This window comes from Sycon ciliatum, chromosome 8 (assembly GCF_964019385.1).
Source record: "Sycon ciliatum chromosome 8, ocSycCili1.1, whole genome shotgun sequence".
In the NCBI taxonomy this organism is placed as follows: domain Eukaryota; kingdom Metazoa; phylum Porifera; class Calcarea; order Leucosolenida; family Sycettidae; genus Sycon; species Sycon ciliatum.
Window position 1 is genome coordinate 21,269,446 of NC_088650.1, and position 26,810 is coordinate 21,296,255.

Sequence of the window (26,810 nt, forward strand, 5' to 3'; positions counted from 1 at the left end):
GTGGGTTTTTTGAACTTTACTTCCTGTTTTGCCTTTCGTGGACCCATAAATGGAAGAGTCCCTATTCATTTCTCAGCTTGGGTTCATATCTGAACATGTATCATGGCTATGCTTCACTGAAAAAAGAGCACTTTTTGCCTGTTTTCACTGAAAAAAGAGCACTTTTTCAGCAAATTTTGAGGGACGCGAAAAGGACTAAGTGCGAATTAAAAGAGCACCTTTGGGAAAGGGCTACCTGCAAGCAAATCAATGCGACCATTCATATTACAGCTGGGTCATGTTATAGACAGGTGCATTGAAATTGGCAGGTGGGCATACATGTACATGTACATGTAAATGGTCAAAAATTGACATTTTCTCATCTTTCTGCCCGTTCAAAGCTCAAAAGCTGACAATGACCACCCTGATCTTGGTGAATAGCCGGGCAAAGGGAAGTGGACAGAGAAAAAGGCCACATTTCTTTAAACAACTCGCCCAGGGCTGATGAAAGCCGAAAATAACCTCTCTCCAAATTTGGCGCCTTTTGGCTGTGGTTCTTGACTTTGCGACTAAACTATTTACAGCAGTGCCAAATACCGGTCACTAAATGGAGGTGCAACCGGCCTACAAGCAGACCAAACATTCAAACCAATGTAACCACTGACATTACAGCTGGGTCATGTTATAGACTGGCACATGTACATTGAAATTGACAGCTGGCCATACACTGTACATGCAAATGGTTAAAAATTGACAATTTCTCATCTTTCTGCCCTTTCGATGCTCAAAAGCTGTCAGTGATCATCTTGATTTTGTTGAATGGCTAGGCAAAGGGAAGTGGACAGAGAAAAAGCCACATTGTTATAAACGATTCGCCCAGGGCTGCTAATTCAGTGCTGAAAGCTGAAATTAAGCTATTCCCAAGTTTGGGGCTTTTTGCCCGTGGTTCTTCAGTTTGCGACTAAACTATTTACAGGAGTCCTAAATTTTATGGATCACTAAATAGGAGTGCCAGCGGCCTACAAGCGAACACAAAATCAAATCAATGCGACAACTCATATTACAGCTGGGTCATGTTATAACGAGGGGTACATTGGAATGACAGATGGGCATAAATGGTCAAAATTGACAATATCTCACCTTTCTGCCCGTTCTAAGGTCAAAAACTGACAGTGACTATCCTAATTTGGTGAATTGCTGGGCAAGGGGAAGCGGTCCGAGAAAAGGCCCCATTTCTGGTAAACAACTCGCCCAGGGCTGCTGAAAGCTGAAAATAACCTACCGGTATCTCCAAGATTGGGGCTTTTTGCGTGTGGTTCTTCACTTCGCTACTAAATTATTCGCAGCAGTGCCAAATAAATTGTATGGGTCTCAAAAACTGACAGTGAACATTCTGATGAAGAGGTTGGTTCGACTTTGGCGATAGTAGGGGAAGAGTGTGTTGCTCCCTGCATGGGAGCTCGCGGTTTTCCTACCGACTTGAATTCTCACTTGACTGGCTCACGACTGCCATCCAGCCCAGGCACACGAGAAGTCCATCGAACCGTCCACTCGGCAAACCTGCAAGAAAGCACCACTCCCTGCTCAATACACAGTGTTTCGGGGAATTCACCCCTCATCAGTTGAGCTTGAGTAGGCTGAGGAAGATTGTGGCTGAAGAGCACCACCTATAAATATAGTGCTCTCCAGGCACAAACATCACCAGGGATACAAACTTACAGAGACGCTCCGTTTCCAGCGCAACAAACACCTCGTGAACACCAGATAGCAGCGTGAGTCAGTGTCGCTCATGGAGGTGCTGAACAAGCGATGAGGACCGTTGGCCATTCACAACGTTGTTGCCTCCAAACCATCTAATTCGCAAGCCCGCGCTGGGGACAACAATGTGAAGAAGAGGTTGGTGCGACTTCGGCGATAGTAGGGGAAGAGTGTCACTGTGTGTTGCTCACGGTTTTCCTGCCGACTTGAATTCTCACTTGACTGACGCACGACTGCCATCCAGAGCACACGAGAAGTCCATCGAACCATTCACTCGGCAAACCTGCAAGAAAGCACCACTCCCTGCTCAATGCACAGTGTTTCGGGGGATTCACACCTCATCAGTTGAGCTTGAGTAGGCTGAGGAAGATTGCGGCTGAAGAGCACCACTTATAATTATAGTGCTCTCGAGGCACAAACATCACCAGGGATACAAACTTACAGAGACGCTCCGTTTCCAGCGCGATATTCTGATGTTGTTGAATAGCTGGGGAAAGGTCAGTGGACTGAGAAAACAGCCACATTTCTCTATGTGCATTGTGCTAGCGCTCTTTGCAACTAGCCGTGTTCTTCGCTCCGTAGCCCCGCTGCAGTGCGATTGGGTTTGTCCCGACTCCCCGTGTACGTGTGGGTGACAACGGTGTCGCCTAGGTATTAGTTGTCGTGCGACAGTCAGTCGTATCGATTTTTTCACTTTTCTTCTTGTCCTGAATGAGAAAGGAGCTGAGTTTGGATTTTGTGCAGTTTAGGATAATAACGGTTAGTCTAGTATTTCTGATGTGTGCCGTTCAGGCGGAAGAGGAGCTTTGATGTTGGCTACGGTGCCATGCTTTCTCCTGTTTATAGTGGTCTGCGTATTCGTCGTAGTCTTGCTATCCTGGGGAACGGAGCTAGTTTCACTAGAGTCTGCTGGCACTGGGCCGCCTGGCCTGCTGGTGGTGTCGACCAGTCGCATGGAGCATTATTTGATCCGCCTGGAGCGCAGGCGAGATTTCCTGCCTCGAGGAACTTCTTGTCCAACTATGAGTGGTCTCAGGAAGCTGCTTCATTCGCCCTGGCGAGTCAGGATGGCTCGGCAAGACCCCATTGCTCAATGAGAGACTGTTTGGACCTCTCGCGGTGTCATGGACGTCCATGCACGTCCATCCACGTCTTGTTCAACTCGTTCTGTGGTGAGTGGTGCCGAATGACTATGGTCTATGGGAGACTACGCTGCATGTTAACTGCTGTGCACCGGTGATTTGTTCTCTTCTCTTTCTGATCTTGGAAATCATTCTAGTTTTCTACACTTCCCGACCGGAGGAAGCGTGTATATTTATTCCGTCCCTGGACACTATCGACCGCGACAAGAGGAATGATGACTTTGTCGAGTCCGTTTCTCAGCTCCTGAATGCTCTGCCGCTGTGGAATGTTGGAAAGAACCACGTCTTGTTTCACTTGTTTGCCGGTGAGTGGTGCCGAATGATCTGCATAACGCAAAGCCCGAATGACTATGGTCTATGGGTGGCTGTGCTGCATGTTGACTTCTGTGCACCAGTGATTTGTTTTGGATTTGAGTAGATCTGCTATAGCGTGTGGCATGTACCAGTATTGCAATAATGACAATGGGCCACATCCTGACACCACATATCCATACACCATGATAACGGAGCCTATGGGGGTGTTGGAATAGCACTTTGAGTCGCTGTTGTTGAATCAACTGTGACACACAAACAAACATTTTGCGGGCGTTCTTTACGTGGTTGTGCAAGCTAATAACTACACGTAGAAAGAATAGGAGAGAAATAGGAGAGAACAAAAAGGGGAATTACAAGGGAAATAGGAGAGAACTAGGTGTAGAATAGGACAGGAAAAACCAAAAACAGGACAGAATTAGCACAGAAATGGGAGAAAAAGGACAGAAAAAGGAGAGATATCGGGAAAAAAAGGTAGGGAAGAAATAGGAAAGAATTACAAGAGAAATATATGAGAAAGAGGAGAGAAATAGGAGTGAAGGAGGAGAGCAATAGGGGTGAAATAAATGAGAAAATAGGGGAGAAATATGAGGGAAACAGGAGAGATAGGGAAGAAATAGGAGAGAAATTGGAGAGAAATAGGAGAGAAATAGGAGTGGAATAAGAGAGAAATCGGCGAGAAATAGGAGAGAAATAAGAGAGAGATAAGACAGAAATAGGACAGAAATAGGACAGAAATAGGAGAGGAATAGGAGGGAAATAGGAAAGAAAAAGGAGAGGAATAGAAGAGGAATAGAAGAGAAATAGGAGAGAAGTAGAAGAGAAATAGGAGAGAAAAAGGAGAGAAATCATAGCCAGCAATCGCATGTCATCACGTACATTGATAATCAACATAATGTTGCGAATCGAACCTTTTATCAGCACCACTTTTCAACGAGGACGAAGGAAAGTTGGCCAAAGGAAGCCTAGAGGAAGAAAATCACCCTGTCCACTTGTCCACTTCGCCATCATGATACTGACATACTGTGTAGGTACGAGACGGAGCAACTAAAGAAATCCACAAGAAAACTGTATGGACACCGCCGCGCCGACTTCAAACAAGAAACCAGACATACATGTGCTGGTGGTGCCTTTCAGCTGCTGCACGAGCGCAGGGAATGTTCACCAACGGCCACACAGCAGCATTCATTCGAGGAAAAAAAACAGTTAAAATTCGAGCGAGACTGCATGCCTCAGTACATGAGTATATGCGTGAGTACATGCAGAAAAAAAGTCAATTTCAACGTTCCTGCTCCGAAGAGCAACTGGCTTCGACTTGCTGCATGGATAACACCAAAGGATCAACATCACCAACGCGTCCGTCCTGGGTACGACGATAAACTGCACCCTGGCGACCGCGGTTGGTCACCATCACCAACGCGCCCGTTCCGGAGCATGACGATAAACTGCTGGATGTAGCCAGAGCTGGAGAGGAGGTACATCGAGGAAGTCAAGATGAAGGCAACACGCAAACGGGAGCCGCGGATTTCAAGTGAAGTTAGTTCGGGTCAGTTACCAGTTCCTGGACACGTTTCTGGTCTTGTCACCCGTCTAGTCTTGATTTGTCTTATTATATAATAGTTCATAATGATAGTAACACAGAAGCAATCCCTGCAGGCTGACCAATAGCTTGTTCGAACGTAGTTGTAACGGCATAACCTATTTTTCTAACACTGCTGTGGCTGAGAGTCTGTCGTGTGTGAGTGCAAGACTGGCGCATTATGTTTTCTTTGGTTCTTGGGTCGGAAGAGGTTGGTTCCTTCCTTTCAAGTTTTCAAGAGTTATATTATTTTGCTTTCTTTTTCAGTGCCGTTACTTTTCTTCTGTTACGAGGACGTAACATGTTCGTACGCGGGGGATATGTCGTGTCCGTGTGTTGCTATCTGTATTGTATTCCGTCTGCTCCTACATGTATCTTTGTCAAGTGTTTGCCGTGGCGTCGATGTGTCTCGTCTATGAATAGCGTTGGGAAACATATCACTATTCATGCTTTGCTGGCTGGCTGCTCGCGCCCTTCGCTCCTTCAGCTTGCACGCTACTAGGACATAGTAGCAGTATATAGCTCGATGCTTTGCTTCGAGAGGTTATTGTTGTTCTTGTTGCTTCTCTGTTGCTTGGAACTTGGTCCTGGAGTGAAGCTTTGGTCTTCTTGTGTGGTGAGGGTGAGGAATGGGTATCTGGACTCCTGGTATATTTCCGTAAAGAACCTGGAATCGTAGAATCCTGATAGTATGTCTGGCCCACTCCCCGGTCATGACATTTGGCGACCACGCCAGGATCAAACAACAACCATTTTCTTCAGTTTTTTTGGCAGAAGACTTCCTTGTGCTAGGCCCAACAGGCCACACATCGGAAGAGTACAAAAATTAGAGCTATCAGATGCTCTCGATTCCTGGCCATGAAAAGAGAAATAAGGGAGAAATGGGAGAGAACTATGAGAAAAATAGGACAGAGATAGGCCAGAAAACGGGACAGAAATCGGGACAGAAATAGGAGGGAAATGGAAATAAAAAAAAGGTAGAAATAGTTTTTTTTTTAAAGAGAGGATTTGGCGAAAAATAGGAGAGGAATAGGAGAGAAATACAAGAGAAATAGAGGAGAAAGAGGCGAGAAAGAGAAAAAGAAATAGGAGAGAAGAAGGAGAAAAAAAGAAGAGAAATGGAGAAAAAAAAAAGAGAAATAGAAGAAAAACAGGAGAGAAATATTGGCCAGAATTATGGTGGAAACAGTAGGGAAATGGGAGAGAAATAGGACAGAAAAAGGATAATAGTAGCAGAGAAAGACGCGAGAAATAGAAGGGAAAAAGAAGAAAAATAGGGGGAGATATACGAGAGCAATAGAAGGCAAATTCGATGGAAATAGATGCAAATGGTAGAGAATAAGGAGGGAAATAGAAGAGAAAGACAGAGAAAAGACCAAGAGGGGAGAAATAGGAGAGAAAATAGGAGAGAACTAGGAGAGAAATGGGACAGAAATAGGTTCTAAACAGGACAAAAATAGGAGGGAAAAGAAATAAAAAAGAAGGGAAATGTAGGAGATAAATAAGTGAACAAATTGGAGAAAAATAGGAAGGAAATAGGAGAGAAATACGAGTGATGTAGGAGAGAATTAAGAGAAATATGAGGGAAAGGGGAATGAAATAGAAGAACATTAGGAGAGAAATAGGCAAGATATAGGAGGAAATAGGAGAGAAATACGATAAATATTTCAGAGAAATAGGGGTGAAATACGAGAGAAATGAGAGAGAAACAGCAGTGAAATAGAGGAGAAACAGGGGAGAACAAGGAGAGAAATGGGAGAGAAATAGGAAAGGAATAAGAGAGAAATGGGAGAGAAAATGGGGAGGAATGAAAGAGAAAATGGGAGAGGAATATTGGCCGGTATAAGGACTGAAATAGTAGGGAAATGGGAGAAAAATAGGAGGAACATAGAAGAGAAATAGGCGAGAGAGGCGAGAAATAGAAAGGAGATAGAAGGGAAAAAGAAGAGAAAAAGAAGAGAAATGGAAGAGAAATTTAAGAAAAAAACAGACAAAGGAGAAAGAACAAAATGGGAAAGGGGAGAGAAATAGGATAGAAAGAGGCGGACTTAGAGGCTGATTAAGAGGCAGCGGCAGAGGCAGAGGTTGCGGCAGAGGATACGGCAGAGATTGAGGAAGAGGCAGAGGCAAATTTAGAGGCAGAGACAGATGTAGAGGGTGATTTAGAAGCCGATTTAGAGGCAGATTCAGAAGCAGATTTAGAAGCAGATTTAGAGCCAGAGGCAGATTTAGGGTCAGGTTTAGAATCAGATTTAGAGTCAGATTCAGAGGCAGAATGAGAGGCATAATAAATTAAAATAATAAAATAAATTAAATTATTAAAAATAATAATAATTGAGCCAGAGCATGCGAAAAGGGGGTTAACCTCTAAAATCTGACATTTCGAGCTGACTATCTACTGTTACTCCAACATGTTTCAGAAATCTTTTGCAAAAAACCGCATCAAAAAATCTCTTTTCGTTGCAATGTTATAGGTGTTTTAGTGCCAGGTGGTCTGTTGGCAAGTATCGCACTTTGCGGTGCAAAGAAAAAAATGATTGTCTGTTCTAGACATTGTACATACGCTGACACTATTTTCTTGATGAAGCATTTGAAGAATATTCATGATGTACAGAGTGCACTTTAATGCCTAGTTTGGACCAACACAGAAGAGGCATAATCAGCATTTTCGACTAAGACCACACACATGCACAGTCGTGGCCCGTAAGCAGCCAATTTCCGCGATTGTGTTCATCGGCAACATGGTGTGAATATTATACAGTTACAGAAGAGCACACGATTAGAACTGTACAGTTACGGCTCTCTAATTGTCTAGTCACTGACTGGTGGGCATAGGTCATCCCTGAACTGCTCTTGCACAAACGGACGGATTTCTTTGTGCAAGTACCGGCGACGAGCTCTGCTCATACCTCCATGTGCAATGACCGGTGGTAAGCCTGCATCTTGCACTGCCTGCACGGTGGTCTTCAGGATGTCAACAGAGTCACTGTTTCCGCCAATGCACTTCAACCATTCCTGGTGTGGCAGCAGCGAAGGTGAAGTGGTGCATCTGGCTCACGGCTGGGATTGGCCGGAAGAAGTCGGGCAGGAAGCGGTCCCACTCGTACCAGGTAATTGTCGACCCAAATGGAGCGGAACGATGATTCACCGATGATCTCAACTTGGGCTGCCGCGCAAGATTCCTTGTACAAGGCATGTACGCTCTTGTATGTTTGGGTAGCAGGCAAGAACACTGGAGGAGCATCATCACGTCCACGCAGCGGGGCTGGATGCGGAATGCCGTTGACTTCTGCATGGTTGTTGATGAACTGAACGCATCTCTTCACGTTAGCGTACAGGAGCGCATTATGTGGTCGCCTGCCTGTATTGCCATGGTCCCTGGGCACCAGTCCGCACCAGTCCGTGTTTCTCCAGGTGCTGCTGCAGACCATACAAATGCTTCTTGCCGATGTCGTACGCGTAGCGAAACGCACCAACACACACCTCGACACCCTGGAAGCTGTAGGCGAAGGACTCGCGGCGACGCTTTCCCCCATGCGCGTTCTGACTGGTATTGTGGCGGCAGGACTCCAAAATTCCCAATAGCACGGTATCGCTCTCACTTTTCTCCATTTCCCTCATGTTTAGTGTTGACTGCTCAAGAGTTACTCTGTCAAACTTACGGAGGCAGTTCTTGCTGCATCCACAATTCTGGAGCTGAGCAAATTCAGGTGCAGGAGGAGCAGCAGCAGCAGGGACGTTCTCCACTATTGCTTCGTCTTCCACTGTTAGATTTTCTTCATCAGCAATAACTCCAGCCTCATCAGAGTCGCTTTGAGGCTCTACATGCAGGTAGTTCGCTGTTACAACATCGGAGTTCACCCTGGAGTTGAGGTAGTGGAGTTAGTCTGCGTCGTCAGTGTCAACTATGTTACTTGCGATTCTACGCCCTGTTCAGCAATTTCCTGACCAGAATCTTGAAGTGGAGCGACAGAGCTACTCTCAGGATCGCCATGAAACTCATCTTCGCACTCCCTGAGCACGTCAGCAAGAGCTTCATCGACAGTGAAGACTATTCTTCGACTCATGGCAAGAGCGAGAAAAAATTGTTGAGAAAGAAGCTCTCTCAAGAAAACAAGCGCAGCTTCAAACAAATGAATCTCAGCAACGCGAGGACCGATTTGCAAAATCTAAAGACTGGTGGAAAGCTTAGACCGTCAACCCCATTCTTGTGTCATCGACCTGCGCAAAATTGCGAAAACGCGCGAGATTATACAGAATCGCAGCGACTCAACTTCAAAATCCACGCAAAAAGCGCACGTCAAACTTTGAAGTGCTTTTTGACAGCTTCAAGTGCAAGTACGTTAGCCCCCTTTTCGCGTGCGCTGGTTATATTAAGAAGCAGAGGCAGAGGCAGATAAAGATAGAGGCCTCTGATTCTGCTTCTAAATCTGCCTTTGAATCTGTCTCCAAATCTGCCTCTTAATCTGCCTCTGCCTCTGCCCCTGCCTCTGCCTCTGCCTCTGCCTCTGCCTTTAAATCTGCCCCTGACTCTGCCTCTGCCTCTGCCTCTTAATCTGCATGTTAATCTGCCTCTGAATCTGCCATTAAATGTCCCTCTTAATCTGCCTTCTAAATCTGCCTTTTATTTCTGCCTCTGCCTTTTCCTCTGCCTTGTACCCTGCCTCTAAATCTGGCTCTGAATCTGGCTCTGAATCTGCCTTTGAATCTGTCTCTGAATATGCCTTTAAATCTGCCTCTGAATTTCCCTCTGAATCTGCTTCTAAATTGTCTGCTTAATCTGGCTCTCAATCTAGCTCTAAATCTGCCTCTGCATTTGCCTCCGCCTCTTCTTTTGCCTCTGCCTCTGCCTCTGAATCCGCCTCTTAATCTGCCTCTAAATCTGCTTCTAGATCTGGCTCTACATCTTTCTCTTAATCCGGCTCTCAATCTGCCTCTAAATGTAAATCTGCCTCTGCAGAGGCAGGAGCAGAGCAAGAGGCAGAGGCAGAGGCAGATTTACAGGAATTTTTCCAGGAAGAATTAGAGGCAGATTTAGAGGCAGAGGCAGGGACAGAAAAAGAGGCAGAGGCAGAGGGAGAAGCAGATTTAGAGGCAGAGGCAGATTTAGAGGCACAATTAGAGGGTGCTTTAGAAGCAGATTTAGAAGCAGATTCAGAAGCAGATTCAGAGGCAGATTCAGAGGCAGATTCAGACGCAGATTTAGAGGCAGATTCAGAGGCAAATTTAGAGGCAGATTCAGAGGCAAATTCAGAGGCAGATTCAGACGCAGAGGCAGAAGCAGAGGCAGAGGCAGAAACATGGGTAGAGGCACAGGCAGATTTAGAGGCACTGGCAGATTTAGACACAGATTTAGAGGCAGATTTAGAAGCAGATTTAGAGACAGATTTAGAAGCAGATTCAGAAGCAGATTCAGAGGCAGTTTCAGAGGCAGATTCAGAGGCAGATTTAGAGGCAGATTCAGAGGCAGAGACAAATTTAGAGGCAGATCAAAGGCAGATTCAGAGGCAGAATTAGAGGCATAATAAGAAGCAGAGGCAGATGCAGACAGAGGCAGAGGAGTCTGAATCTGCATCTAAATCTGCCTCTGAATCTGCCTCCAAATCTGCCTCGTAATCTGCCTCTGCCTCTGCTTCCAGTGGCGGGTTTAGGGGGGGGCGCGGGGGGCGCGCGCCCCCCCCCCCTCAAAAATTTCGACCTAGGTTTCGAAAAATAATACAGGGCGCGCGCCGGGTCGAGCTAGACTAGGCTCGGGGCGCGTGCGCCGCGCGGCCTGAAACGATTGTCCAAAAGCGGTTGCACGGTGCTAGTACAGTACGAGTACACTGTACAGTCTACACAGACTACAGAGCTAGAGACAGAGTAGAGTCTACGTACAGTGAGCATGCACGGCTACAGTACAGAAACACGGTGACCTGACTGTGTACTGTTGTACAGTGTGATCCCTGCTGGGACGCGCTCGACGCGTCTTCAACGGTACAAACATCGAAAAAAAGTCTTCGATCGAGTCAACCAAAACACGATTCGAATGCCGAGGGCTCAGGCGATCATCCTCGTTCGAATCGTGTTTTGGTTGACTCGAAGGCTTTTCTTCGATGTCTCAGGGACATCCCAAAAGGCCAAGCTCTAGCCAGCAGAGCCTGGAATTTTTGTAAAGCGTTCCTGTGGCGGCGCAACTCCTGCTGCCGCTCCAACAGGAAACAGTGGGAGTGATGAAGTCGCTGTTATTCCAGACAATCCAGTTGAACTTTCGGAGCGGACTGACAGTCAAACTCCGCCAGACGTGGAAGAACCTGTTGTCAGCGAGCAGCCAGAACATAAAGAACAGCGCACAGTGACAAGTACCGCTGCCTATGTAAAGGATGCTTTGAGAGCGGTGAGAAATTGTTGGACTCGCATATTAAAACAAAAGAAAAAAAGCAGTTGATTCGCTCACATAACGGCAAATTTGAAGTTTACAATGTACATTTGTTGCAGCGTGTACAGAAATACTGCTCGTGAGTCGTGGTGTGTGAGATTTACGGCTTGTTGTTGTTGTTTATTTTTACTTCACCAAATGAACAGACAGAGATGCCTTCTCACCTGCCCCGGCATAGGACAGGTTCTCACAGAACGATGAAGGATGATATGCAAGGGAAAACAAGAAAATTAATGATAATAATAATAATAACTTATAAGACAGAAAGGACCAAAAGAAGAAAGGGAAAAATTTATATCAAGAACAATTTCATGGAGTCAGAAATAGAAAGACAATAATTTCATGGAGTCAAAGAATAGAAAGACAATCTCATCGAGTCAGGAACACGTGGTTGATTTTATAGACATGCATGCACAAATGATTGATAGATGAGAAGGTTGGAATTTATGGCAGATAATAAAAGTTTAACGAGGACAAAGTAAGTATATCAATGGCAGAAAGAGCTTTTCGGAAGGGACCAGGGACACGTATCACTCTAAAATCAGAGGGGAGAGCGTTCCAGAGAATGCTTCCCCAAAACATCATGCTCGATCGTACCGCAGGCCCACCGTCGGGACTTGAAGCAAGTTCGACACTTGTCCCCGTGTGGTGCGCTGATCCTCCGGAACAATCTCTGGGGCCGTTCGGGTGAATAACTGTTGAAGAAGGGGCTACAGGAGGAGCTTCTTGACATTGATTTTCAAAATGGCTGACCTGGGACAGTAGCATGATGTCATCTACCCCCACCCCATCCCGCCTTGATCCCGGCCGCAACCCCCCCCCCCCCCTCAGCCAAATCCTGGACACGCCACTGGCTTCTGCCCCTGCCTCTAAATCTACCTCTGCCTCTTCCTCTGCGTCAGTCTCTGCCTCAGCCTCTGTCTCTGCTTTTTAATCTGCATCTTAATCTGCCTCTTAATCTTTCTCTGAATCTGCCTCTGCCTCTGCCTTTGCCTCTGCCTCGTACCCTGCTTTTGAATCTGGCTCTGAATCTGCCACGGAATCTGCCTTTGAATCTGTCTCTGAATTTGCCTTTAAATCTGCCTATAAATCTGCCTCTGAATCTGCCTCTAAATGTGCCTCTAAATGTAACTCTAAATCTCCCTGTAAATCTAAGTCCACCGCTGCCTCTGCCTCTCTGCCTCTGCCTCTAAATCTTCCCCTGAATTTGCCTCTGAATCTGCTTCTAAATCTTCCGCTTTATCTGGCTCCAAATTTGGCTCTAAATCTGCCTCTGCCTCTCCCCTGCCCCTGCAGAGGCAGAGGCAGATTTAGAGGAAAATTTACAGGAAGAATTAGAGGCATTTCGTACTGTCTACAATCTTCCCTTGTCCCGTGCTGCACTGTTCGTGGATACTGATCACACTCTGACCACACTCCAGTAAGGTAAAGATCTACGTGTAGCACTCCGTGTTGTGTTGCTGTTGAGTTTTCACTGCTGCACTCGGCCATGTCCTAGGCTGGAACTAGATAGCTAAAATGCAATGGACTATTCATACCAAGCGGTTCCAATCTCGCTGTGATTTTTCCTGTGAAATTGCCTGCGTCCTTCAACCATTGTTACATCTGTCTTTCCAGCCTTGTTTTATGGTACCTCTTGTCAGTTTCTTCCAATGGCAGTGTGGTCAAGTGACTGCACGGTCGCACTATTGAACATGTTTGTGAGGTCTTTTTCTGATTTAGGGAGTAGCGGTAATCTCAAATGTACATATCCAGTCAGACCTTGCTTAACCGCACACATCCATTTTCCGCTAAAATGTCCTGGTAGGCAAGGGAACTGAACACCGGTTATGTTGACTACACCGCGTATGCTGTAAATCTGTAACCAGCTATTTTCTTCGGGTTGGCGAGGGATCTGGATAAAAGAGGACCGGATAAGCGAGGCCTGACTGTATCGTGTGATTTCATGCGACGATTGGCAGGGAAATGTTTTCATCACACATGTTGGAATGCCTTCTATCTGATTGGGAGATTTTGCACCACTGATCAAGCATATGATCTTTCAAATGCATGTTCCGCATCACAAGTGTATACAATATCTACCATTGAAACTAGAACTTTGTGTATAGTGTGAGGATCATATACATATTGATGTTCATCGACCTGTCCTGTTTTGTCCTAGTACCTTTGCCACAGGTCTGTGTCTCTGTATGCTTACTACAGGAAAGGTGCAAACACTTCACACTCAAGCATGCATTGAAGGTGCATCATCAAGATGTGCAGTATACGCTACGTTTCATCATCTTAAGGACACAAATGACTACTTTCAGACCAGCCTGCAATAAGGTACTACATGTGTGCCATGTAACATTCTGTGACTTACTCATTGCTTTATTCAGTGTGTTACTGAGGAAACGCCCCCGGCTGCTTATTATGCCCATGTCTGGTTTATAAAATTGAAAGAAACTGAGTGGAACCAGCTAGAGAGACAAACCAATAGGGAGGTTTCGCTCTACATAATTACGTATGAAAGTCTGCATATCGTACGTGCCATGGAGAGACGGCAACTTTCATCCGTAAATCTCTCTAGCGATATCCGCAGGAAAGCGGTGTCCTACGTTCGGCCCTCAGTAGGATTTTTTGTATGGTTTTCGCAGTCTCTGGGTTTTATCCACGGCAAAGTTCAAGCTGCGCAAAAACACAATGTCCACAGCACGAGGAAAACTACCCTTCTATAATGTATTATATATACTAGTAAATCTGGAGAATGTGGTCTAGGTCCGTGGTGTATGCGGTGGGCGCATGCAGCGGATGCGATTTAGAGATTTAGAGACACATTCAGAGGCAGATTCAGCAGCAGATTCAGAGGCAGATTTCGAGGCAGATTCAGAGGCAGAGACAAATTTAGAGGCAGATTCAAAGGCAGATTCAGCAGAATGAGAGGCATATTAAGAAGCAGAGGCAAAGGTAAAGGCAGAGGCATATGAATCTGCATCTAAATCTGCCTCTGAATCTGTCTCCAAATCTGCCTCTTAATCTGCCTCTTAATCTGCCTCTGCCTCTTCCTCTGCGTCAGTGTCTGCCTCAGGTTCTGTCTCTGCCTTTTAATCTGCATCTTAATGCCTCTTAATCTATCTCTGAATCTGCCTCTGCCTCTGCCTTTGCCTCTGCCTCGTACCCTCCCTCTGAATCTGGCTCTGAATCTGCCACGGAATCTGCCTTTGAATCTGTCTCTGAATTTGCCTTTAAATCTGCCTATAAATCTGCCTCTGAATCTGCCTCTAAATGTGCCTCTAAATGTAACTCTAAATCTCCCTCTAAATCTAAGTCCACCGCTGCCTCTGCCTCTGCCTCTGCCTCTAAATCTTCCCCTGAATTTGCCTCTGAATCTGCTTTTTATATCTTCCGCTTTATCTGGCTCCAAATTTGGCTCTAAATCTGCCTCTGCTTCTGCCTCTTCCTCTGTGCCTCTTCCTCTGTGCCTCTTCCTCTGCCTCTGCCTCTGCCTCTAAATCTGCCTCTGCCTCTGCCTCTGCCTCTGCCTCTCCCCTGCCCCTGCAGAGGCAGAGGCAGATTTAGAGGAAAATTTACAGGAAGAATTAGAGGCATGTCGTACTGTCTACAATCTTCCCTTGTCCCGTGCTGCACTGTTCGTGGATACTGATCACACTCTGACCACACTCCAGTAAGGTAAAGATCTATGTGTAGCACTCCGTGTTGTGTTGGTGTTGAGTTTTCACTGCTGCACTCGGCCATGTCCTAGGCTGGAACTAGATAGCTAAAATGCAATGGACTATTCTTACCAAGCGGTTCCAATCTCGCTGTGATTTTTCCTGTGAAATTGCCTGCGTCCTTCAACCATTGTTACATCTGTCTTTCCAGCCTTGTTTTATGGTACCTCTTGTCAGTTTCTTCCAATGGCGGTGTGGTCAAGTGACTGCACGGTCACACTATTGAACATGTTTGTGAGGTCTTTTCTGATTTAGGGAGTAGCGGTAATCTCAAATGTACATATCCAGTCAGACCTTGCTTAACCGCACACATCCATTTTCCGCTAAAATGTCCTGGTAGGCAAGGGAACTGAACACCGGTTATGTTGACTGCACCGCGTATGCTGTAAATCTGTAACCAGCTATTTTCTTCGGGTTGGCGAGGGATCTGGATAAAAGAGGACCGGATAAGCGAGGCCTGACTGTATCGTGTGATTTCATGCGACGATTGGCAGGGAAATGTTTTCATCACACATGTTGGAATGCCTTCTATCTGATTGGGAGATTTTGCACCACTGATCAAGCATATGATCTTTCAAATGCATGTTCCGCATCACAAGTGTATACAATATCTACCATTGAAACTAGAACTTTGTGTATAGTGTGAGGATCATATACTTATTGATGTTCATCGACCTGTCCTGTTTTGTCCGAGTACCTTTGCCACAGGTCTGTGTCTCTGTATGTTTACTACAGGAAAGGTGCAAACACTTCACACTCAAGCATGCATTGAAGGTGCATCATCAAGATGTGCAGTTTACGCTACGTTTCATCATCTTAAGGACACAAATGACTACTTTCAGACCAGCCTGCAATAAGGTACTACATGTGTGCCATCTAACATTCTGTGACTTACTCATTGCTTTATTCAGTGTGTTACTGAGGAAACGACCCCCGGCTGCTTATTATGCCCATGTCTGGTTTATAAAATTGAAAGAAACTGAGTGGAACCAGCTAGAGAGACAAACCAATAGGGAGGTTTCGCTCTACATAATTACGTATGAAAGTCTGCATATCGTACGTGCCATGGAGAGACGGCAACTTTCATCCGTAAATCTCTCTAGCGATATCCGCAGGAAAGCGGTGTCCTACGTTCGGCCCTCAGTAGGATTTTTTGTATGGTTTTCGCAGTCTCTGGGTTTTATCCACGGCAAAGTTCAAGCTGCGCAAAAACACAATGTCCACAGCACGAGGAACACTACCCTTCTATAATGTATTATATATACTAGTAAATCTGGAGAATGTGGTCTAGGTCCGTGGTGTATGCGGTGGGCACATGCAGCGGATGCGACTCCAATGTAGTAAGGCATGCTTCAGATCGCGGAGAAATAACGAAGAGCGAAACCCAACAGCACGGATTATCACGTATGAAAATTACGTGCAGTTCCTATGTAAGTTTCATAGTCAAGTGGTTTGCTTCACTGTCCGAAAAGTGCTCAGTACCCATGTAGGGCAGAGCATTGTACACAAAATAGAGAGAGAGAGAGAGAGAGAGAGATTGGAAGCTTTGTCACAACTCTGAGTTTCACTTATTACTACGATCATCAGGCAAGGCAGGTTGTGTGTAAGTTTCGTACGTAATTACATGGAGCAAAACCTCCCCGATGCCCCGCGGGTAGCTAGCAAGAGGGCTGCTTCTTACCTCGAGCTTTGTGTAGTACTACATGTCGAGTCGATTATTGGATAACAAATAAGATCGGTTATTACAAGTGCACTCGGAGTCCCTGGAGTGAAAGTTAATCGCACGATGAATAGAAGGAGAGGACATAGCTGATTTTTGTTCGGCAGCTTACAGCCGAACAAATGAACAGTGCTTTCTTAGTTCCGTCCCTGGTATTTGTCACTCTTCGAGGTCAATTTCCATTGGCAAGAGCTACAGCGTATCATTAGAACCTATGTGTTCTTTGAGTTGGAGGATTGGTGTTCCATTCTTATCGGTCTTCGGTTATGTTCTCCACCCTATTTGAGTTCTTCTTCTTACCATCTTTATAGAGGACTCTTTATGCCAGGTTAATAGTAGTCAGTTTAGTTATATTCTCTAATGAGTGACTCAAAACTCTGAGTAACAACAGAGAGAAGACTTTGTTGTTCCGCTGCTGTGGGAATGTTGTGTTACATACTTGGCCCGGTTCATCGCAATTGTCGCTTATCTATCGCCTGAAGCATGATACATGAATACTCTCCGAAACTAGAACAAATTTCAACAATCGAATCTGATGAAAAAAGTCAAAGACATGAAGCAAGGCCAAGGTTACAAAAAATGTTTATACAAAAGAAAACAGCGATGGAACGCGTTGTTGCACTCACGCTTTCACAGGTCCTGAGTTCATCCGACTCTGTATCACTTGAGTTGCTGTCACTTGAGCTGACATTCGTTGGTGTGTTTAGCTGCTGGCGTAGAGTATCTCTTGCTTTCTCTGCCTGGTGTATGGCAGCGATGGGAAAGGAACAGTTGTGGCTGTCACTTCGGCGCTTTGAGGAAGGCGGGCAGCTTGACCTGTATGTCACCACCGAGTGTTTTAACAATGCCTTTAAATGAGGCACACCGCCCTCTCCAAACAGCTGTCATACGCCCCACTGGACATGCTGACCAGCTTCAGGAGTGCTAGTGCCACGACGGAACAACCAAAGCTTCTCGGGCATCGCATCGAAAACACCGTTCTTCTCCAGTATAACTCTGCCGTGACTGTCACGCTCTCCAGGTCAGGATGTCGATTTCCCCTGCTCCAGGTCCGGTCTTCGATCTGCTGCATGCCCTTGGATTTCGCTGCAGTGAATGTTTCCATTCACTGCAGCGAAAGGTTCCCCACTTTCCCATTAAATTCGTACGAATCGTAATGCCACTTGTGCTAGTCGCGATGATTTTTTTCTTTCTTGTCTCATCACAACCTCGCAAACGAAAGTGGCTAAGATATCGCGATCAGACTGGTTTTGCCTGTCAAAAGGTACGTGGAAGATAAGCGACAATTGCGATGAAATGGACCAAGTGTAATTATGTGTGCATACTCTGAAGATGCATCATGTACAAATGTAAACATTGCTGGGTTGCTTTTGTGTGTCGCTGATTTTTAGGTGATTTACGGAGGCTGTTCCGAGAGGCAATGGACTGGTCTGCAATTACTGGTCCTGTATTCCTGTCAATGGAGAAGCGATTTGGCCAGATCTTTGTTGAGTATTCCTTGTTGCGATGTCCTCTTACTCTTTCCCGTTCTCATGCATTCATCACCCTTGTAGTGGTTCTGGTAATAGGAAATAAAATCCTTTGAAGGGGCTCCCACACAATCTCAGCTGAAGCAGTTAATTATCTGGCTTTCCTGTGGGAGAGCAACGCTATAGAAGTAACCAGGTTGGGAAACCAAGTGTCTTCAAAATCCAATTTTGGCAGTTTATTCCAATTCCCGATTGCACTGGGTGAAGGCTGTTTATAGCCTAACTAAATATTCCAACATTCAGTGGAGATTCTAATGATTCACTCTGGGCAGATGTCAAATTTAGTCGGAATTGTTTTTCAGGCCAAACTCTGTGCGTTTACGATACATCAGTTGTGCAACGTTGAAGTCAGCAAGAGGTCGGGAGGGGGGGGGGGGGGGCGGGAGGGGCATCGTGAATATGCAGCCATGCTTTGGCCCTGACACTCACCAGAATTTAATTCCATTCCTTAAATCTGTGGTCATTTGTATTGAGTAAGGCTGTGTACTGTGTGTACTTTGTGTTATGTGTGTTATGTGTGTTCATTCCAGATTTTAACCTGCCAGATTTCCACCATGGTTCCATACCCCAAAAGGGAGGGGCAAAACAATGCAGCAACTTGGTGTTGCAGCATTGGTTTGCAAAAATGACAGGTGTTCCGTTCCATCATGGGGCTTGAGGGTTTGTTAGGACTGGGGCAGGGGGAAAGGAGGTCTGCTGGTGATTCCATGACCTTTCTGGTCTAAACAAAGACTGAAAGGAAACTACCGATCTCGCCAACTGAACTAAGCTGGATTGAAATTTAGTTTGGAAATCGGCAGCTATTGTACAGAAACTCTTTGCTTGCACTTGACAACCCACTATGGTGTTTTCACCATAGATGGGCTGAATATAAACCAAAATCATATTGAAATTTCCAAGGAAGATGTTGGGTGAAGAGTGTAATGCAGATCATGATCTGACATGTTCTATTTTCCCCAAAGGAGTACACTAGCAACAGACTGTCAGTAATAATACTTGCAGTAGTTACTAGAGACGTTTGTATGCCATCACAATATTCTCATAGGAATGTATGGTATGTTATGCAGTTCTTTTTGTACCATTATTTCTTCTTCTTTTTAATCTACTCTTATTCTCTTTCCCATGATTAATACTGAATATTTCCTGATACCAGTTGTACCTGCATGGCTGCTTTTTCACCTGAAACAGATGTCGTCACACTGGCAAGCATATTGCAGTGCAACCAATAGTTTCTGGCTTTGACTGAAGAATCAGCCAGATGATGCTGAACAGTAACCTCAATCCATCCATTTTCATAACTCTTCACTACATATCACATTTTTACTATCCTAGAATTTCCTCTAATCACATTCCATCCTATATATTTTTTTCATATTTTTGACCCTGTGCAAGGGAGAGTTGGTCCTGGGTGTATGCAAAGGGCTAACCCTGGGGTAGCTAGGAATAGATCAGGGTCAGGTAAACCCTGTAGGTCATCTCTTCAACATCAAGCGCTACGCTACGACCAGCTCAAGGCGCGGACCTACCACGTCTTTGGTAATTATGTCGTTCTGTTTTGTACCCGGTGTATAGTACTACACAATGTCATACATGTAACCTTGTTTCCCTCTTGCATGGGCTGACACCTTGTGTATGCAATGGTTTGGTCCCGGGTTGCATGGGGAGGTTCACCTGGGCTGCAAGGGAGGGTTGGTCCTGGTTGCATGCAAGGGGCTTGCCCTGGGCTAGCTAAGCATAGATCAGGGTCAGGTAAACCCTGTAGGTCATCTCTTCAACATCAAGCGCTACGCTACGACCAGCTCAAGGCGCGGACCTACCACGTCTTTGGTAATTATGTCGTTCTGTTTTGTACCCGGTGTATAGTACTACACAATGTCATACTTGTAACCTTGTTTCCCTCTTGCATGGGCTGACACCTTATGTATGCAATGGTTTGGACCCGGGTTGCAGGGGGGGGGTTCACCTGGGCTGCAAGGGAGGGTTGGTCCTGGTTGCATGCAAGGGGCTTGCCCTGGGCTAGCTAAGCATAGATCAGGGTCAGGTAAACCCTGTAGGCCATCTCTTCAACATCAAGCGCTACGCTACGACCAGCTCAAGGCGCGGACCTACCACGTCTTTGGTAATTATGTCGTTCTGTTTTGTACCCGGTGTATAGTACTACACAATGTCATACTTGTAACCTTGTTTCCCTCTTGCATGGGCTGACACCTTGTGTATGCAATGGTTTGGTCCCGGGTTGCATGGGGAGGTTCACCTGGGCTGCAAGGGAGGGTTGGTCCTGGGTGCATGCAAGGGGCTTGCCCTGGGCTAGCTAAGCATAGATCAGGGTCAGGTAAACCCTGTAGGTCATCTCTTCAACATCAAGCGCTACGCTACGACCAGCTGAAGCTCCAGCATCATCATCCTGGGTAATTATATCCTGGTTTGTATACTTGCGATGCATGTACTCTTAGTGCATCCCTGCAACTTTCCTTTGCATGTCTGATTTCATGTAGACTCTTTTGCCTTTGCATAGTTTTTAAATTTCCATGCAACCGTGGCCACATAGGCCGCTGTTGCATGGTTATGTTACTGAGCAGCTGTCCAATGTTTTGCTCACAACCCCCCAGATAGGTCACCTCAAGCCGCATGGCAGTTGATCCCAAGACTTCTCGGATATGGCAGAACGGTGCCAATGGGTAGAGTATACCTTGGCCGAAGGTGCGTCAGATGTGTCTGTGTTTGCTGGGGGTAGCTCAATGCATGTACTCCAATCATACCGCAAGATGCATTCACTTGCTTCAAGTTTACCGAGTTGGTTGAAATGTGCTCAATATGGGTGAGTGAAGGGGAGATGAGATAAGCAAACAGCATAAAAAGATGCAATTGGCATTGTTTATACCATGTTTCCAGAAGCTTGCTTGCATTGGGTGCCTTGTGATTTGCTCTTTTCACCCTATCTTCATACCAGACCTTGATAGAATTAGCTTTGGAAAAGGGAGGGAGGGGTAGTTCAATGCATGTATTCCCATCAAAAACTTCATGTAGATGCTTGAATCATTTGCTTGAATCAAGTTTACCGAGAGTGTTGGAATGTGCTCAATATGGGTGGGTAATGGGGAGACGAGATAAAGAAACAGCTAAAAAAAAGCAGCAATTTGCATTGTTTATACCGTGTCTCAGGAAGCTTGCTTGCATCGAGCGTCTTGCAATTTTCTCTGTTTTACTTGGGTCTAACAGGTGGATGCTACCTATATTCCCACCAGCCCACTATTTGGGGGGGGGGGGTGCAAGTATTCCAACTAACACAAATACAGTTCACTTACTAGAATCAAGTTTACAGAGTGTTGGAATGTGCTCAATATTGGTGGGTGATGAGGAGATGAGATAAGCAAACAGCACAAAACTGCAATTGGCATTGTTTATACCATATCTCCTGTAGTTTACTTGTATTGGGTGTGTTACAATTTACTCTGGTTCTTGCTAACTTTATTATGTTGCGTATGTTAAAACTTTCATGCTCTTTGCAAACACATGCTATCACCACTCTACTAGTAGTGTGTGACGGATTTGTGTGTTCTGCTGTAATTACAACCCGTGTATAAGGTACATCGACGTGGACACCGCTGCCTGCTAAACCATCACGGGTGCCTGCTCCACCACTGCTCTGAATACCATCAGTTGCGTCATCGCTAGGGATGGGGTAGTGGACCTAAGCCCCATCCCAAAAGTCTACAAGGTAAATATCACCTGGTGATGAGTGCTTAAATTTATCTTGTTAGCAACACTGGCAGATGAGCAGTCCTATTTTTCAGCTCCTCTGTTATAGTGGACATTATTTAGCAAGGGAAGTTTTGAATTTCTACCATAACGTGCACTGTCTAGCCGTAATACTTGTTTGCTAAAGGCCCCGGACTGTAGTGACAGAATGTTTGGGGTGTAAGGATGCCTGGCCCTGATTGTTTGTCAGTCCTGTTTCAATGTAGGGGGTTTGCATGCAGCTTGGAGGGTGTATGCCCATTAAGTTCTGGCCCTGATTGTTTGTCAGTCCTGTTTCAATGTAGGGGGTTTGCATGCAGCTTGGAGGGTGTATGCCCATTAAGTTCTGTCCCATGCATCCAGGCACTGCTTATCCGTGCACCCGCCTTATGTCCCGACATTGACAAAACAAAAATTTATATTCAGCGCACGCTTCCCATATCCCTTCCACGATGCTGTCTGGACGAATTTGCCCGCCCATGTAAAACATTTCCTTGAAAGGCTTTGTGCAGTGGTGTTGGATAAGATAGATAAACTATATGCATTGCACCGTGTTGGTGAAGACAAGTACTTTGTGATAGCATACACTGAAGGCATGATGTAGTAGAATGGTGTTTGATCTATTGCATTTTGTTTTCGAGTTACCCCGGCGCTGCAGATATATCTCCATCGTTTTGTCAAGGAATCACCAGCACCTCCAGCTTCGCCTCTAAAATGCATTGTGCAGTGCTAGAAAAATGGTTCTCCTCACGGCTTCTCCAGTCTTTCATGTCTAAATTCCTTTCCAGAATGCCGCCATGACAGGAGCCATTTTTCTGATCTGCATAACGTAAAGCCCCGATGGAACGGAACACCTGTCACCCAGGGGTATGTTGGAAAAAGGGGAATGTGGTCTCTAAAATTTAATGCTAGTAAAGCTAGATGCAAGACTTGCAGACCAAAAAAGCATCATTAATTTGAAAAAAAAGGAAAACCATAAGAAATATTACTCCCGGTTAAAATCATGAAAAAAACGGAAAATAGGGACAGACCTATCGCCAATTTTTTCAGGGTGGTCGGCCATTTTTGTTTATGACGTCATTGCATACTTTCAGGTGGTCTCCATACAGTTGAATACCTGCCATACAGTTGAATACCTGCCATACAGTTGAGTACCTGCCATACATTCAGATGCCTGCCATACATTCAGATGCCTGCCATACGTTTAGATACCTGCCATAGTTTGATTAAGGTGGCAGCCTGGTCCTAAATTTCATATGGCATTCAATTAGGCCTTGACAGATTATGCTAATATTTTGGTGAAATTATGCTTTTCGCATTGCTGAAAAAATAATTGCAGCATTATGCTATTATTATGCGAAAAGTTATCATATTATGTGGCATTATGCTCACATATGCTGCTAATGTATATGATGGTTCTGTGCAAAATAACAGGTGAATTTTTTTGTAGAGGGCGTTGTACTGTAGTAGCAAAAGTTCAACGGGGTCAACGCACCGTCCGACCTACCTATGACCGTCACCCTGGTCACTGATTGTAGTGGACTGGACATGTTATCAAGTGAGTCGTAAACCTACGCCTTCCTGGTGTGTCCACTTGTACTTGTACTTGTAGAACATGTACAACTGTATGGAATTTGATGCGAACAGGCGGATTAGTCCAATTTTATGCGATTCGTATGCAATTTGCCTCGAATAATGCGATTATTCGATTTTGGTAGGAATTATGCGAAAAATTATGCTAGCATAATCTGTCAAGGCCTAACCCCAGTGTAAGCTTTCCCCAAATCGGCCCGGTGTTTTTCGCCCATTCGGCTTTTCGCTCAGCTCAAAAATACATCAGATTCGGCTGCAAAGTCAGCTGCTTGTTCGAAAATCGACTGGAAAATTGGAATACATGTACATGTATAGTGGAAAATCCGCTAAAAGAATTGTTGGCATATTGGCTTCAATATTGGTGAGATATTGGAAGATTTGGTATATTTTCGGCGATTCTCAAAGGAACCCTCGAAAATCGGCGAAAAGCTTAGCGATTTTTCGATAAGTATCGTTTTCGACGAATTCTTCTGCTGCCAATTTGGAGATTTTACTAGAACCGGTAACGATCTTCCTAATGGTTAATGTTTGTTTGAGAGGAGGTCAAAGGACACGAAGCTTGTACACAATGCTGTTAAAAGTGGGTTTTTTGAACTTTACTTCCTGTTTTGCCTTTCGTGGACCCATAAATGGAAGAGTCCCTATTCATTTCTCAGCTTGGGTTCATATCTGAACATGTATCATGGCTATGCTTCACTGAAAAAAGAGCACTTTTTGCCTGTTTTCACTGAAAAAAGAGCACTTTTTCAGCAAATTTTGAGGGACGCGAAAAGGACTAAGTGCGAATTAAAAGAGCACCTTTGGGAAAGGGCTACCTGCAAGCAAATCAATGCGACCATTCATATTACAGCTGGGTCATGTTATAGACAGGTGCATTGAAATTGGCAGGTGGGCATACATGTACATGTACATGTAAATGGTCAAAAATTGACATTTTCTCATCTTTCTGCCCGTTCAAAGCTCAAAAGCTGACAATGACCACCCTGATCTTGGTGAATAGCCGGGCAAAGGGAAGTGGACAGAGAAAAAGGCCACATTTCTTTAAACAACTCGCCCAGGGCTGATGAAAGCCGAAAATAACCTCTCTCCAAATTTGGCGCCTTTTGGCTGTGGTTCTTGACTTTGCGACTAAACTATTTACAGCAGTGCCAAATACCGGTCACTAAATGGAGGTGCAACCGGCCTACAAGCAGACCAAACATTCAAACCAATGTAACCACTGACATTACAGCTGGGTCATGTTATAGACTGGCACATGTACATTGAAATTGACAGCTGGCCATACACTGTACATGCAAATGGTTAAAAATTGACAATTTCTCATCTTTCTGCCCTTTCGATGCTCAAAAGCTGTCAGTGATCATCTTGATTTTGTTGAATGGCTAGGCAAAGGGAAGTGGACAGAGAAAAAGCCACATTGTTATAAACGATTCGCCCAGGGCTGCTAATTCAGTGCTGAAAGCTGAAATTAAGCTATTCCCAAGTTTGGGGCTTTTTGCCCGTGGTTCTTCAGTTTGCGACTAAACTATTTACAGGAGTCCTAAATTTTATGGATCACTAAATAGGAGTGCCAGCGGCCTACAAGCGAACACAAAATCAAATCAATGCGACAACTCATATTACAGCTGGGTCATGTTATAACGAGGGGTACATTGGAATGACAGATGGGCATAAATGGTCAAAATTGACAATATCTCACCTTTCTGCCCGTTCTAAGGTCAAAAACTGACAGTGACTATCCTAATTTGGTGAATTGCTGGGCAAGGGGAAGCGGTCCGAGAAAAGGCCCCATTTCTGGTAAACAACTCGCCCAGGGCTGCTGAAAGCTGAAAATAACCTACCGGTATCTCCAAGATTGGGGCTTTTTGCGTGTGGTTCTTCACTTCGCTACTAAATTATTCGCAGCAGTGCCAAATAAATTGTATGGGTCTCAAAAACTGACAGTGAACATTCTGATGAAGAGGTTGGTTCGACTTTGGCGATAGTAGGGGAAGAGTGTGTTGCTCCCTGCATGGGAGCTCGCGGTTTTCCTACCGACTTGAATTCTCACTTGACTGGCTCACGACTGCCATCCAGCCCAGGCACACGAGAAGTCCATCGAACCGTCCACTCGGCAAACCTGCAAGAAAGCACCACTCCCTGCTCAATACACAGTGTTTCGGGGAATTCACCCCTCATCAGTTGAGCTTGAGTAGGCTGAGGAAGATTGTGGCTGAAGAGCACCACCTATAAATATAGTGCTCTCCAGGCACAAACATCACCAGGGATACAAACTTACAGAGACGCTCCGTTTCCAGCGCAACAAACACCTCGTGAACACCAGATAGCAGCGTGAGTCAGTGTCGCTCATGGAGGTGCTGAACAAGCGATGAGGACCGTTGGCCATTCACAACGTTGTTGCCTCCAAACCATCTAATTCGCAAGCCCGCGCTGGGGACAACAATGTGAAGAAGAGGTTGGTGCGACTTCGGCGATAGTAGGGGAAGAGTGTCACTGTGTGTTGCTCACGGTTTTCCTGCCGACTTGAATTCTCACTTGACTGACGCACGACTGCCATCCAGAGCACACGAGAAGTCCATCGAACCATTCACTCGGCAAACCTGCAAGAAAGCACCACTCCCTGCTCAATGCACAGTGTTTCGGGGGATTCACACCTCATCAGTTGAGCTTGAGTAGGCTGAGGAAGATTGCGGCTGAAGAGCACCACTTATAATTATAGTGCTCTCGAGGCACAAACATCACCAGGGATACAAACTTACAGAGACGCTCCGTTTCCAGCGCGATATTCTGATGTTGTTGAATAGCTGGGGAAAGGTCAGTGGACTGAGAAAACAGCCACATTTCTCTATGTGCATTGTGCTAGCGCTCTTTGCAACTAGCCGTGTTCTTCGCTCCGTAGCCCCGCTGCAGTGCGATTGGGTTTGTCCCGACTCCCCGTGTACGTGTGGGTGACAACGGTGTCGCCTAGGTATTAGTTGTCGTGCGACAGTCAGTCGTATCGATTTTTTCACTTTTCTTCTTGTCCTGAATGAGAAAGGAGCTGAGTTTGGATTTTGTGCAGTTTAGGATAATAACGGTTAGTCTAGTATTTCTGATGTGTGCCGTTCAGGCGGAAGAGGAGCTTTGATGTTGGCTACGGTGCCATGCTTTCTCCTGTTTATAGTGGTCTGCGTATTCGTCGTAGTCTTGCTATCCTGGGGAACGGAGCTAGTTTCACTAGAGTCTGCTGGCACTGGGCCGCCTGGCCTGCTGGTGGTGTCGACCAGTCGCATGGAGCATTATTTGATCCGCCTGGAGCGCAGGCGAGATTTCCTGCCTCGAGGAACTTCTTG

At 45.5% G+C, this 26,810-nt stretch overlaps 1 protein-coding gene and 1 long non-coding RNA gene across 2 annotated transcripts in view; both read left to right on the forward strand.

Moving 5' to 3' along the window:
* LOC135822311 (uncharacterized) overlaps positions 1–22,729 on the forward strand; it is a 52,878-nt gene extending 30,149 nt beyond the window's left edge. Inside the window, exon 3 of the long non-coding RNA XR_010554471.1 lies at positions 19,336–22,729. This is a non-coding gene — a long non-coding RNA (uncharacterized LOC135822311). The remainder of the gene's footprint in view (positions 1–19,335) is intronic.
* LOC135823276 (uncharacterized) lies at positions 1,145–15,013 on the forward strand. The gene is made up of 4 exons (XM_065336130.1): positions 1,145–2,909; positions 3,017–3,184; positions 13,391–13,513; positions 14,729–15,013. The coding sequence occupies exons 1-3, from the start codon at positions 2,564–2,566 to the stop codon at positions 13,510–13,512; spliced, it is 636 nt and encodes a 211-aa protein (XP_065192202.1). The 5' UTR covers positions 1,145–2,563; the 3' UTR covers position 13,513; positions 14,729–15,013.
* Positions 22,730–26,810: the final 4,081 nt, after the last annotated feature.